This window comes from Natator depressus, chromosome 10, assembly GCF_965152275.1.
Source record: "Natator depressus isolate rNatDep1 chromosome 10, rNatDep2.hap1, whole genome shotgun sequence".
Classification (NCBI taxonomy): Eukaryota; Metazoa; Chordata; order Testudines; family Cheloniidae; genus Natator; species Natator depressus.
Window position 1 is genome coordinate 10,824,361 of NC_134243.1, and position 14,703 is coordinate 10,839,063.

Consider the following 14,703-nt stretch of genomic DNA (forward strand, 5'->3'; position numbering starts at 1 on the left):
CCATTACCATCAAATTTTAAAAAGTATTCATTCAATCCTAATAAAAAGTGAGATCATTTGTTGTTAGTATTTAAAGACACTCCCCAAAATGTATCCCAGCCTTTAGCAACCTCCATCATATTTAAACAAACAGTAGTACTTCAATTCCAATCCACTAGTAGACATGGCACTATAGGGTATGTCTATACTATGAAATTAGGTCAAATTTATAGAAGTCGTTTTTTTAGGAAGCGATTTTATACAGTCAATTGTGTGTGTCCCCACTAAGCGCATTAAGTCGGCGGAGCGCGACCACAGTACCGAGGCTAGTATCGACTTTCAGAGCATTGCACTGTGGGTAGCTATCCCACAGTTCCAGCAGTCTCCACCACCCATTGGAATTCTGGGTTGAGCTCCCAATGCCTGATGAGGCAAAAACATTGTCGCGGGTGGTTTTGGGTCCGTGTTGTCAGTCGCCCCTCCCTCCACGAGAGCAATGGCAGACAATCGTTTTGCGCCTTTTTTCCGTGCAGACGCCATACCACGGCAAGCGTGTAGCCCGCTCAGCTCAGCCACCAGTGTTGTGTCTTGGGTGCTGCTGACAGCAGATGGTGCAGTAGGGCTGCAAACCATCGTCATCGAACGACTGAACGACCGCTTCCGCTGCTACTCTGCTCTCCTGCTCTGGTAACAGACGGTGCAGTATGGCGGCAAACCATCATCATCTAACGACCGCTTCTGCTGCCACTCTGCTCTCCTGCAGACACCATAACACGGCAAGCATGGAGCCCACTTAGATCACCACGGCAGTTATAAGCACTGTAAACAACTCGTGCATTATCCTGCAGTATATGCAGCACCAGAACCTGCAGAAGCAGGTGAGGAGGCGACGGCAGCATGGTGACAAGAGTGATGAGGACATGGACACAGATTTCTTTCAAAGGACGGGCCCTGGCAATTTGGACATCATGGTGGAAATGGGGCAGGTTCATGCCATTGAACGCCAATTCTGGGCCCAGGAAACAAGCACAGACTGGTGGGACCATATAGTGTCGCAGGTCTAGGATGATCCCCAGTGGCTGCGAAACTTTCGCATGTGTAAGGGGACTTTCATGGAACTTTGTGACTTGCTTTCCCCTGCCCTGAAGCGCAAGAATACCAACATGAGAGCAGCCCTCACAGTTCACAAGCGAGTGGCAATAGCCCTCTGGAAACTTGCAATGCCAGATAGCTACCGGTCAGTCGGGAATCAATTTGGAGTGGACAAATCTACTGGGGGGGCTGCTGTGATCCAAGTAGCCAGCGCAATCACTGACCTGCTGCTATTAAGGGTAGTGACTCTGGGAAATGTGCAGGTCATAGTGGATGGCTTTTCTGCAATGGGATTCCCTAACTGTGGTGGGGTGATAGACGGAACCCATATCCCTATCTTGGCACCGGAGCACCAAGGCAGCCAGTATATAAACCGAAAGGGGTACTTTTCAATGGTGCTGCAAGCACTGGTGGATCACAAAGGACATGTCACCAACATCAACGTGGGATGGCCGAAAAGGTACATGACGCTTGCCTCTTCAGGAACTCTGGTCTGTCTGAATGGCTGCAGCAAGGGACATACTTTCCAGAACAGAAAATAACCGTTGGGGATGTTGAAATGTCTATAGTTATCCTTGGGGACCCAGCCTACCCCTTAATGCCATGGATCTTGAAGCCAAACACAGGCACCCTGTACAGTAGTCAGGAGCTGTTCAACTATAGGCTGAGCAAGTGTAGAATGGTGGACGTTTAAAAGTGTGCTGGTGCAGTTTACTGACTCAGTTAGACCTCAGCAAAACCAATATTCCCATTGTTATTACTACTTGCTGTGTGCTCCACAATATCTGTGAGAGTAAGGAGGAGACATTTATGGCGGGGTGGGAGGTTGAGGCAAATCGCCTGGCCGCTGATACGCGCAGCCCGACACCAGAGCAGTTAGAAGTGCAGCAGGGTGCACTGCGCATCAGAGAAGCTTTGAAAACCAGTTTCATTGTACGGGGAGACTTTGGCAAACCAGTAAAGTGCCTGAAACCACTATGGCTTATTGCTAAAAGCAGCCAAGTCAGCAGGCTGTAAATTGGCCATTCAGCAGTCTCAGTTTAACCAAGGCAGGAGGGGAGGGGGGGTTTTGGGTGCCACAGAGAGGGCAGCTTGACCCCGTGTCCTTCCTGATAAGAATTGTGTTGAAGTTGCTGATACATACATCTTAGAAGAGCAGGATGTGCCCCAAGAATGTTTATTGGGGCCTCAAGGCTGCAAACTCTGGGAAAACCCACACCTGGTGTGGTGTGCTAATAAAGTTTGCGGATGATACAAAGCTGGGAGGTATTGCCAATTTAGAGAAGGACAGGGATATCATACAGGAGGATCTGGATGACCTTGTAAACTGGAGTAATAGTAATAGGATCAAATTTAATAGTGAGACGTGTAAGGTCATGCATTTAGGGATTAATAACAAGAATTTTAGTTATAAGCTGGGGACGCATCAATTAGAAGTAACGGAGGAGGAGAAGGACCTTGGAGTATTGGTTGATCATAGGATGACTATGAGCCGCCAATGTGATATGGCTGTGAAAAAAGCTAATGCGGTCTTGGGATGCATCAGGAGAGGTATTTCCAGTAGGGATAAGGAGGTTTTAGTACCGTTATACAAGGCACTGGTAAGACCTCACCTGGAATACTGTGTGCAGTTCTGGTCTCCCATGTTTAAGAAGGATGAATTCAAACTGGAACAGGTACAGAGAAGGGCTACTAGGATGTTCCGAGGAATGGAAAACTTGTCTTAGGAAAGGAGACTCAAGGAGCTTGGCTTGTTTAGCCTAACTAAAAGAAGGTTGAGGGGAGATATGATTGCTCTCTATAAATATATCAGAGGGATAAATACCGGAGGGGGATTATTTAAGCTCAGTACCAATGTGGACACAAGAACAAATAGATATAAACTGGCCACCAGGAAGTTTAGACTTGAAATTAGATGAAGGTTTCTAACCATCAGAGGAGTGAAGTTTTGGAATAGCCTTCCAAGGAAAGCAGTGGGGGCAAAAGATCTATCTGGCTTTAAGATTAAACTCGGTAAGTTTATGGAGGAGATGGTATGATGGGATAGCATGGTTTTGGAAATTAAATATTCATGGTAAATAGGCCCAATGGCCTGTGATGGGATATTAGATGGAGTGGGATCTGAGTTACCCAGGAAAGAATTTTCTGTAGTATCTGGCTGGTGAATCTTGCCCATATGCTCAGGGTTTAGCTGATCGCCATATTTGGGGTCGGGAAGGAATTTTCCTCCAGGGCAGATTGGAAGAGGCCCTGGAGGTTTTTCGCCTTCCTCTGTAGCATGGGTCATGGGTCACTTGCTGGAGGATTCTCTGCTCCTTGAAGTCTTTAAACCACGATTTGAGGACTTCAGTAGCTCAGACATAGGTGAAAGGTTTTTCACAGGAGTGGGTGGGTAAAATTCTGTGGCCTGTGTTGTGCAGGAGGTCAGACTAGATGATCATAATGGTCCCTTCTGACCTTAGTATCTATGAATCTATGGTTAATCGATAATCAGAAGGAGCCTCTTGCTTGCCCATTGGAACTGCTTGCTTAACAAGTTTTCTTTAAGGGACATGTCATTCTATTACTAATGTATAAATAAAGGGGAAAAGTTTGAGATGGTGGGACTCTTCAGGACTGGACTCTCCCTCTGGATGCATCTTGTGTTCCCCACTAGCAGACGGGCTGCCACTGTGCCACTCGAGAGCCACACTCAGCTTTGGTAATTATCAAAGGTTGGAGGTATTTTACTAACCTGTTGCGGACATGTGTATAAGTGCTTGAGACTAAGTAAAATTTAGCTTTAAGTGAAAGCACTCTTGTGTTGTCCTATTTGTGCCAGCCATCTATCGGTCGGACAGCCGTGTCTCCCCTGATTTATTTCCTGACACCACCTCGCACAGTGTAGAAGTTACCAAGAGCTTTGGGTTGAAAGAATCCCGGGTAACATCATGACTGGCCAGGCTACGGTGTGAAAGTTCTGTTTGTTTCTCATTGATGAAAACCTGCCCCCATGGTTCACTCTACTTCCCTGTAAGCCAACCGCCCTGCCCTCCCCCCTTCGATCACCGCTTGCAGAGGCAATAAAGTCATTATTGTTTCAAATTCATGCATTCTTTATTAATTGTCACACAAATAGGGGGATAACCGCCAAGGTAGACCGGGAGGGGTGGGGGAGGAGGGAAGGACAAAGCCACACTGCACTTCAAAACTTATTGAATGCCAGCCTTCCATTGCTTGGGCAGTCCTCTGAGGTGGAGTGGTTGGGTGCCCGGAGCCGCCACACCCAGCATTCTTGGGCATCTGGGTGATGAGGCTATGGAACTTGGGGAGGAGGGCAGTTGGTTAACAGGGGCTGCAGTGGCAGTCTGTGCTCCTGTTGTCTTTCCTGCACCTCAACCATATGCCGGAGCATATCAGTTTGATCCTCCAGTAGCCTCAGCATTGCTTCCTCCCTCCTCTCATCATGCTGCCGCCACCACTCCTCTTGCTCCAGCCATCTATCCGCTCACGCGTCCCTCCTGTCCTCGCGTTCATTTTGTGCTTTCCTGGACTCTGACATTGTCTGCCTCCACGCATTCTGCTGGGCTCTTTCAGTGCAGGAGGACTGCATGAGCTCAGAGAACATTTCATCTCGAGTGCAATTTTTTCGCCTTCTTATCTGCGCTAGCCTCCGGGACGGAGATGATAGGGGGAGCATTGAAATATTTGCAGCTGCGGGAGGGAAAAAAGGAGAGCAGTATTTAAAAAGACATATTTTAGAGAACAATGGGTAGACTCTTTCACAGTGAACCAAGCTGTTAACGTTAGATAGCACATGTGCTTTCTTTACAAGGTTGCATTTTGCCTCTTATACTGAGGGCCTACCGGTTTGGTGTGAGAGATCACACACGCAGGGCCGGGCAACAGACTTCAGCTTGCAGGCAGCCATGGTAAGCCACAGTCTTTTGGCTTCTTTAACCTTCGTAACATGTGGGAATGGTTTCAAAGAGCAGCACCCTCATTTCCCATACCAAGCACCCATTGGGTTGGCCATTTAAAAGGAGGGGCTGTACAAAGGTACACTCACCAGAGGTGCCTTCTCCACCTTCAAAGTCCGAGAGCCCGGGTTGGGAGGGTATTGTCTCCATGGTGATAAACAGTTCCTGGCTGTCGGGGAGAATGGTTTCTCCACTTGCCTGCTGTGCACTATCTTCAACCTCCTCCTCCTCCTCATCTTCCTTGTCCCCAAAACCCACATCCCTGTTGCGTGAGGCTCCCCTGCAGGAGTCCATGTACAGGTGTGAGGTAGTTGTAGGGGCACCCCCTAGAATTGCATGCAGCTCATCATAGAAGGGGCATGTCTGGGGGTCTGACCTGGAGTTGCTGTTTGCCTCTTTGGTAGGCTTGCCTGAGCTCCTTAAGTTTCACGCGGCACTGCTGCGAATCCCTGTTATAGCCTCTGTCCCTCATGCCCTTGGAGATTTTTTCAAATATGTTGGCATTTCGTCTTTTGGAACGGAGTTCTAATAGCACGATTTATCTCACCATACATCGATCAGATCCAGTACCTCCCGTTCAGTCCATGCTGGAGCTCTTTTGCGATTCTGGGACTCCATGGTCATCTGTGCTGATGAGCTCTGCATGGTGACCTGTGCTGATCAGCTTGCCACGCTGGCCAAACAGGAAATGAAATTCAAAAGTTCACGGGGCTTTTCCTGTCTACCTGGCCAGTGCATCTGAGTTGAGAGTGCTGTCCCGAGCGGTCACAATGGAGCACTCTGGGATAGCTCCCAGAGGCCAATACGGTTGAATTGCATCCACATTACCCCCAAATTCGACCCGGCGATGTCGATTTTAGCACTAATCCCCTCGTCGGGGAGGAATACAGAAATCCATTTTAAGAGCCCTTTAAGTCAACAAAAATGGCTTCATCGTGTGGACAGGTGCAGGGTTAAATTGATCTAATGCTGCTAAATTCAACCTAAACTCGTAGTGTAGACCAGGGCTATTAAACACTAATGGCCCAATCCTGTAATGAGCTCTGTTCAGTCAGTGGGGCTCTGCATAGTCACAGGGATCCACCCAACGAGAGTAATTTGCAGGATCAGGACCTTCGTTTTAAAATACAGTAGCTACCTACAGGAGCACTCGTTAAGTTAGGGTGTTGTTAATGTGATCTGAAGCCTTTCATCACTAATCTGCTAATCTGAACCTGAAATTCCTAAACAGTGACGAACAGTGGTTATAAATGACTGTCTTATGGCTATTTTATGGCCTATGATAATTTGGTGGGGAAGGGATAGCTCAGTGGTTTGAGTATTGGCCTGCTAAACCCAGGGTTGTGAGTTCAATCCTTGAGGGGGCCATTTGGGATCGGGGCAAAAATTGGGGATTGGTCCTGCTTTGAGCAGGGGGCTGGACTAGATGACCTCCTGAGGTCCCTTCCAACCCTGATATTCTATGAATAATTTTTTACCTAGGGAGGTGGTAGAATCTCCTTCCTTAGAAGTTTTTAAGGTCAGGCTTGACAAAGCCCTGGCTGGGATGATTTAATTGGGGATTGGTCCTGCTTTGAGCAGGGGGTTGGACTAGATGACCTCCTGAGGTCCCTTCCAACCCTGATATTCTATGATTCTATGGTGCTAACTAGCTCATTCCTAATGGGAAAACCTGTCAAAAATCACCACAAGCATTATGGTGGGCAGGCTCCGCAGAAAGACCAAGGACTGAATACACATAAAAATTTTAAATTACACTCTCATCCTTAAAGGTTGTCTATCCAAACAAGTTCAAGCTCATTGGTGGACCAACATGGGAAGGCTTGCACTAATGTTGCAAGTTGAAGGGAAGACTTCACTTTCCAGTACTTTCAGTCTTTGTACCTTTCGTAAGCACTGGATTAATTTTAAAATAAAAATCCACCACAATAAGCCAGTATCACAGTTAGCCATCAATGAAGATTGAAAAGCTGATGAATATTTAATGCTTAAATATCCTCTTCACATAGCCTAAGAAAATTGCAATGAAAACTTTGAGCAAAGCATATTGCTAAAATGTTCTATTTGTATGTTCATCTCTGAATCCAAAGTTCTATGTAGATCATGCAGTTGTGGCCAGTACTCAAACTAGTTACAACCACAAAAATATTTTATTGTTTATTAGAAAATATTAAATACTTAGTCTCGATCCTTTCCATTCAGTTTACTGGGAAGAGAACTGATAGTGCATTTCAGTGTACCTGGTTTAATTTTAAAAGTGCTGGAACAGTCATCTGTGAAGACTTCAGATCCTAACAGCCATAGACTTCACATTTAGAATGCTGTATTTTATTTTTATCAGATAAAAAGATTAGAGAGTCATGTAATACTCTTGTCCATATGACCAACTCATCATCCCATTAGAAACCCTGTGTAGCTGTACCAGAACTTTCATTTTCAAGATACATGAGCTTTTGTCATAAACTGACATATCTTCTATAATGTGAATTTTCAATTTGATATAAAAATGATGGATATATCATACAATTCAGAAAGCATAGAGAACAGCAACCTGTCACTGAATTTAAAATTTGTGATAACCTGTTTGAAGTGCATCGCATTAAGACTGGTACTGTTTTTTATTACATCACATTTTAAAAGGAATACTACTGTGGGCAATGGGATATACTGATGTGGGGCTTCCTCAGTCTCTCCTGTTCAAGCTGTTCCACTGTGGCTAAATAACAAAAGAGTGATCAGAGTATGGGGACTAAACACAGGCTTGCCTAGCACCCAGATGGGTGCTCTAACCACTGGACTACAGAATCATTCTCACACACACTCTCTTTTTGGCCCAGTGGCTGTTCCACTGTAGATAAATACCTCATTAGTCACTGAGCCAGACAGAGAGAGAAAATGTGAGATGGATTCGCTAGTCCAGTGATTAGGACACTAATCTGGAATGGGGGTGACCCTAGGTCCAGTCCCCCTGCATCATAGTTCATCCATACTGAAACAACTTTAGCAGGAGACACTGAGGGAGCCCCACATCAGAATATCCCATAGCTCAGTGGTTAGAGAACTCTGCTAGGGTGACCAGATGTCCCGATTTTATACTGACAGTCCCGATTTTGGGGTCTTTTTCTTATATAGGCTCCTATTACCCCCCACCCCGTCCTGATTTCTCACATTTGCTGTCTGGTCACCCTCAACTTTCCTGAGCGATGAGACCCCTGTTCACATCTTTTCTTCCCCTTTGGCAGAGAGGGAGGAACTTAACTTAGGTCTCCTGCATCCCAGATGAGTGCTCTAACCACTGGGCTAAAAGCTATAAGGTGGATGGCAGCACCGGCAACACCTCCTCCTGCAGCCATCTTGTATGGCGTGAGGCAGGTGCTTAACTCATTTTCACAAGCATCACCTTAGGAGCCTGATTCCCATTCATGGGTTGCTAAGCAGAGAGAAGGTGTTTCCCTGTAGCCCAGGCTCAAGCACCTATCTCCAACAGAAGGATGGGACTTAGGACACACCACTCTCACCACCATCTCCCATTGGCAAGTTTAAGCAGGTCCCTATCTGGCATGCTGGCTTTTGTGGATTGCATTCTAAGGTGCTTATCTCTCCCCATTTTACTGTACAGGGAACCTAGGCACCTAACTCAGCTTTGTGGATCACAGTAGTATTCTTGCGATTCTCTTGGCATCTAAAAGTTAGGGGCCCAGACCCTCAACACTGCAATGCCCAGGTTCCTTCCTGTAGCCCACCCTTTGTTGGCACCTCATTGAATGAATTGTTCATACTTCACAGACTAATAGTTACTAAACCCGAACCCCATGTAGTTGCACAAGTGCTTTTCTACTGAAGGAGAAAGTAGTTTATCTTTCTACCCCCTCGCAGGCCTATTGCTTATTTAATTAATGCTTTGTCTATGCATTTAATAAACTGATTTGGTGTTAGGGCTTTTTTAAAGTTTAGGATAGTTTGTAACACTAGACTTTGTACAAATCCCAAACAAATTCAATAAAGATGCATTTTGAATGTGCTTAGTAAACTTTGAAATATGGTACTAAAAGAAATATTGTTTCAGTATATTAAGTACTGCACACGTGTATGTGCATAGTTTTTACTGCAAGATGAAGGTTACTTTTACTATTCATCGAAAATATTTTTTTAAAGAGTCAATTTAATTGATTCAGGAATCTACATGTAAAACTGGTTTCACTGCTAGTCTCAAGAAGTCTAATTTAAATAGATATATTAAAATATTTGCCTCTCAAAATAAAAGGTCACATTGGTAGATGTCAACCAAGGATACAAAAAAAGAGAAGAAATGTGAATTATAATTTGCAGAGGATTACATTAACTAGATTTAAGTACATTCTGTTTTACTATAACAATACCCTCTGTTAAGGTTTGCAGGCCTCAGCACAAGTAGTTTGGGAATAGGAATGACAGCATAAACAAAACTTCAAAAGAGACAGATTTATGAGGGTGGAGTTCACTATTAGACAGTGGATTAGAACTACTCCATACCCTGGGGCTGAAAATGTTTGAAAGGGTGCAATAGTAAAGGCTGAGTAGACAGATTACAGCAAACTTTGTTTCATAGCCCTCTCCCTCAACAGACTATCCAGTTATTAAACTTTAGCTGTAGCATTCTCCCCTATGTACAAAAACTAAAGCGCTAGTGAGCACCCACACAAACCGTTCAAAGAGAAGCAAACCACTGATTTTATTTGTAAAAGGCTAGTTGACTAAATCAAGATATACTGTTTTAGACTTTAAAAATGAAATTCATAAGCATCTATTAAATACAGGGTTAATCAAAACAGAGAGGGTACTTTATTTTAAAGATTTGTTCACAGGACTCATTTCTCCTGTTAAAGATATTATTAATTTCTAAGTTTTAATCACTGACTCGTCAGCCCACCCTATAGAGACGAACACACTAGTGGAGCACACACAATACACTCAGCAATAAAACACAAAACAGCAAAGAAAGTGAAAGCTGCATTTGTTCAGCATGTTATTTTGCTCAGCCAACCGTAATGCCATCGCCTACCACTTATTGTTTACTCTGTCAGAGGATTATTTAGAATTACCCTGCATTTGGCGATTTTTTTAAAGAGGCAAATTTAGATGGAAGGTGATTGCCACTTGATATTTGAAGTCGATTGGTTGTTTACAAGAGACTCATTTGACAGCAAGGATCTCTGATTTGAAAATACTCAGATACGAATCAATCGCAGTTGTTTTTTAACAATATAAGAAATGAACAAGACTCGAATCAAAGTTCACATGCATTGGTACTATTTTTAAAGATTTTTGTTTACATGCCTGATTTAGTTCTTGTAGGTGAATTTATGAGTCCGTTTCTCTTGACAACTTATGTCAGTCACAATTTTTTTTTAAACTCACACAGAAGTTAACTCTTCTGCTGCCTAAGAAATAACAGAAACGTATGTTTATCTCCAATTAAATAACATGCAAGGTTGTGTGACGATTAACAGCGAGGTCCCGATATAGCTATTGATACTTATCTAGAGGGTCGAAACGGGGTAGTAAACTAACAGAATTAGGTAAGGGGGTAAACGCTTGTTCCTATAAAGAAAGGGCTATTTATAAATAAAATACCATTATATAGTAAATCAATTGTTAATTACGATTTCTGAAATTTGTTCTCTGTGATTAAAGCAAAAGGCTACATCCATGCCTGAACAGGATTTCTACGTCTTAAAGGGCAGATGCAGCGTTTCTCCAAACAAAAATGTCTCTGAGCCCTACCTTGTGCCAGTGCTTGCAACATGTGGAGCTGAATCAACAGAAACGCCCACCATCCGCGACAGAAGAAGAAACAGAAGTTTAACTTTATCATCATCCGGTCTCTCCAGCTATTCCTTCGTGCAATAATTTCTCGATCCACCTTTCTTCCAACCATTATTTCTTCACGGATCCCCAGTCGATCCGACTGCCTGATGACAGTTTTGTCAGCTCTTTGGCCATTGATCACTCCACGCCCCGAGGCCGGGTTCTCTTTGGTGGGTTGAGGAGATCGCCCTTTGCCTTCATCCTGAAGTTTGGGGGGAACAGAAACCCCCGGTTTACAAGAACGGAGGACTTGGTGATTTGTGCTCACTTTGCATGCAACCCGAAGGCAGCACGCCGTGTGCATGACTGTGTTATAATCGCCATCTAAATCAATGTATCTTGTGGAGGTATTGATTGCACCAAAACAACCAGGCAGAAATGTGAAACACATGTTTCTTTGCACCGTCACATCCAATGCCTTCAACGCTGAGAGAGTAAGTTTATTGGCGTTAGTATTCCAATAAATCTGGATCCTTCATCATATCGCTAGCAAAACCAGAGAGAAATTGATCCATCTAGAGAGCCACTAGCAGACAATTCAAAGAGCACCTTTCCCATACCGCAAAGATGACGGAAACTATTCCCACTTGTGATTTTTATGGAGCAGGTTAGTTTTCTGTATATGTCCCATTCCTCGTGAAACCCCTGCTACAGAAGTGTTAAATTCTTGTATAAGAAGAAAATAAACCTAAAACCAAGGGGAAATATCGCACTACTCCTTGCACTAAGGATTTATTTCAGACAATTTCAAGATTAGCCGTGCAGACAGAGTAGTCTCCAGATATCCCCCCAGTGCTCCACAATTATAATAATCCGATTTTCCTTTGGCTACAAATCTGTCATCAATATGAGGGTTTGAAGGGTCCTTGACCAGGTAAATTTAGCAGCCCTATGCGTGATTCCAGTTAGATTTGAAGTCAGCTACAGGCCAGTGGGGGTGTCACTCGAACTCTCACACTCAGCCGGAGGTGGGGAAAACCTCAGTTGATCAGATTTCCCTCCTAGCAGGAAGGTGCTGGTCTGTTTCTTGCAAGGGAACCGCAGTAAAAACCACCTCCAAAAACATGCAAAGCCTTTGCTTCTGCTTGGTTGTGGAAGCAACAAAGAAACCCTCTGCTGGGGCGTTTCAAGAAGGAGGAGGACGCAAAATCGCCTGAAACAAGCAGCAACAAGGTGAAATCCTTCCAGTCCCTTTGCTTATATGGACTCCTCCTACGTTCCTTGTTTGTTCAGCCCAGGGCTCCTGGTTCTTCCTGTGTGTCTCTCCCTCACAGAGGCTGTAAACACAAGGGGGGAAGCTCTATCGCAGCAGCAGCAGCAATAAACCCCTACACAATAAAAAAAAAAAAAAAGTAAACACTAAAGGTTTAACATTTAAACAAACAGTGGGAATTGCTCCCCCACCTCCTTAAAGAGAGTGGGGGGAAGTTTTTTTTTTAAGAGGGTTTTTCCTGCACAGATTTTGTCCTGATTCTTAAAATACAAACAGTAAAAAGCGAATCAGGACCAAAAGTAAAACAAATCACCAAGGAGGGAAACGGATCAAACAAAAATCCTGCCAGCTCCCTCCCTTGCCCGCCACAAGCCTGAGCCTGAACTTTCCTCACCTCTCGCTCTCTGTCACCTGGTATCAACCCTACCCCTCTCGCCCACACTTCACAACCCCACCCCCACTTTACACTGCGTCCGGACACTCCTCTCGTGTCCCCTACCTCAGCGCCTCCCTTCTCCCCCAACCCCTCTGACTCAATCCGCACTCACCTCCCATCTCTCCTCCCCAGCCATAAATACCCCATCTCACCACCTCCCCTGCCCTCCCTCAGCCCTCCCATTTCCTCCCTCATCCCCTGACCTACACCTAGGAGGGCTGGGTCTGTGTGAGGAAAACATCCCTCCCGGGGCCAAGCAAAGCGGGGGGGGGGGCTGTCAGAGGCAGGCGATGTGCGGGGGTTGGGTGTATTCACACAGGTTTGCGCGCCCGTTCTGTACAGGCGCGGGGGGGGGGGGAGGAGGAGGAGGAGGGAGGCAGGCCAGCTCCCCTCCCCTCACACACTAGCTAGCAACGAGCGCGGGACCTTCCAGCCGCCGCAAGGAACGCTAGCCGTCCCGACCTTCAGTTCCACCGGTTCTGTTCCCTCCCCCGCGACCCTTCCCGAGGCACCGCCTCCAGCCAGGCGGCTGATTGGCCAGAAGACGCGTGGGGGAAGAGGAAAAAGAGAGCGGGAGGGGTGGGGCGTTCTTTAACGGCCGCGCGCGGTAGCCTGGTGGAACGTTGCCCCTGGTCCTCGCGCTCGCTGCGCCCCCTTTCGGTTTGCAAGCCAGCCTCTGCAGCCGAAAGGGTAGGCACGCCCAGCAAAGAATGGGTGAGACTGCTGTAGCCGCTGGCCAAGAATCTTTTTGTCTGTGCATCCCCTGCAGCTATTAATTTTTTGCGGCAACGAGCAAAAAGAGGGATTTGACGAAAACCAGGGAGCCTAGAGGTACAAATTAACACCCCCCCTTCTCTCTTTGTATGGTGCTTCTCAGCGTGCAAGGGCTAGCAGCGCTGCAAAGTTATTGAGCTTTGTTTTATTTGATAGACCAGCAAATGTTTAAACTAGGTTTGCTCCCAACTCTTTTTTTTTATACCTTGGCAAGATATCTATTGCTTTGGATTCACCAGGGGCACACAGTAAACTGTCACGTCAAATGTAAGAGGTTTTTGTATTATTAGGGGATGTAGGAAGCTTTGGCAAAGAAATGAGAGGCCTTTAAATTAAGCCAGTTCTTTTTCCAGGCTCCCCTGTTTTCTTGCATAATAAAAAGGAAAGTCTCCCACGCTACCTCACAAACTGGTGCATGATATCTACCAGCTCCACACCTCTTTCCTACATAGTATCCGACAGGTGCAATCTATCTTTAGCCCCTTCCTCTCCCTAATGTGTAACAGGTTCATTGATATCTAATAGCCACGGGTGCACATTTTTCCCTATGCAGTAACTAATAGGTGATTATAACACCCCCAGTCAGTATCAGGCTCATGATAGCCAGTGCCCTGCACATTCTTTCCCTCTTCCACTTATTATCTAATAAATACATTATATATCCCAGCTTTTCTCCAGGCTTTCTCTGTTTCCATTATTGAATTAGTGTATAGTATGTCTCTGCCCCTACAAATGAACTCTTTCCACTCCAGTATCTAACATCTCTGTGATACCGATATCCCACTGTGTTCCATATCCACTAACTGGAGATCTATGCTATCCCAGTGCTTTGTAACCTCTCCCTAGTAACCGAAAGATACAAGCTATATCTCAGCCCCAACCTTATTAACAACCAGATGCATGATACACTGTGTCCCAGTACATTTTCCCTCTCTGGTATGAAACAGGTGAATAATTATAAAACTCAGGGCTCTACTTTTATAGTCATCCCTCCCTTAGGTCTGTTTTCATTACAGTACAAGCTGAGCCAAGCCTGTTTTAAACTGTAGAGAACTGATCTCAGGGGTACAACTGTGTTTATAATTTCTGTTGAGCTATCAACAATTCACTGTAGTGGGGAGAAACTGTGTTTTAAAACTAGTTGTTTGGACGGAGGGGTGGAGCTCTAATTTTCCCTAACTGGGAATGCGTAATACACTTAATTGGGTTTTTAATTACTACAAAGCAGTATTATGACTGTAGATCTGCCTGACAAGTCTGGAAGTTCAGTTTCAGATTTTAAGGTCTGAAAATTTAAGTTTGAAATCAGTAGGTGTCATTTCCTATAGGGCAACTTCCCCCTGACATATATATATGTGCTCCACTTTTTAGCTCCCCTCCTGGACTTTGGAGGATATAATATG

General features: G+C 45.1%; 1 protein-coding gene across 1 annotated transcript in view; it reads right to left on the reverse strand.

Moving 5' to 3' along the window:
- SDK1 (sidekick cell adhesion molecule 1) overlaps positions 1-12,818 on the reverse strand; it is a 655,892-nt gene extending 643,074 nt beyond the window's left edge. Inside the window, exons 1-2 of the mRNA XM_074965177.1 lie at positions 12,734-12,818; positions 10,794-12,205 (exon numbers count right to left, since the gene is read on the reverse strand). Of these exons, the coding sequence (XP_074821278.1) occupies positions 10,794-11,268 (475 nt within the window). The 5' untranslated portion in view covers positions 11,269-12,205; positions 12,734-12,818. The remainder of the gene's footprint in view (positions 1-10,793; positions 12,206-12,733) is intronic.
- Between the last annotated feature and the right edge of the window lie 1,885 nt (positions 12,819-14,703).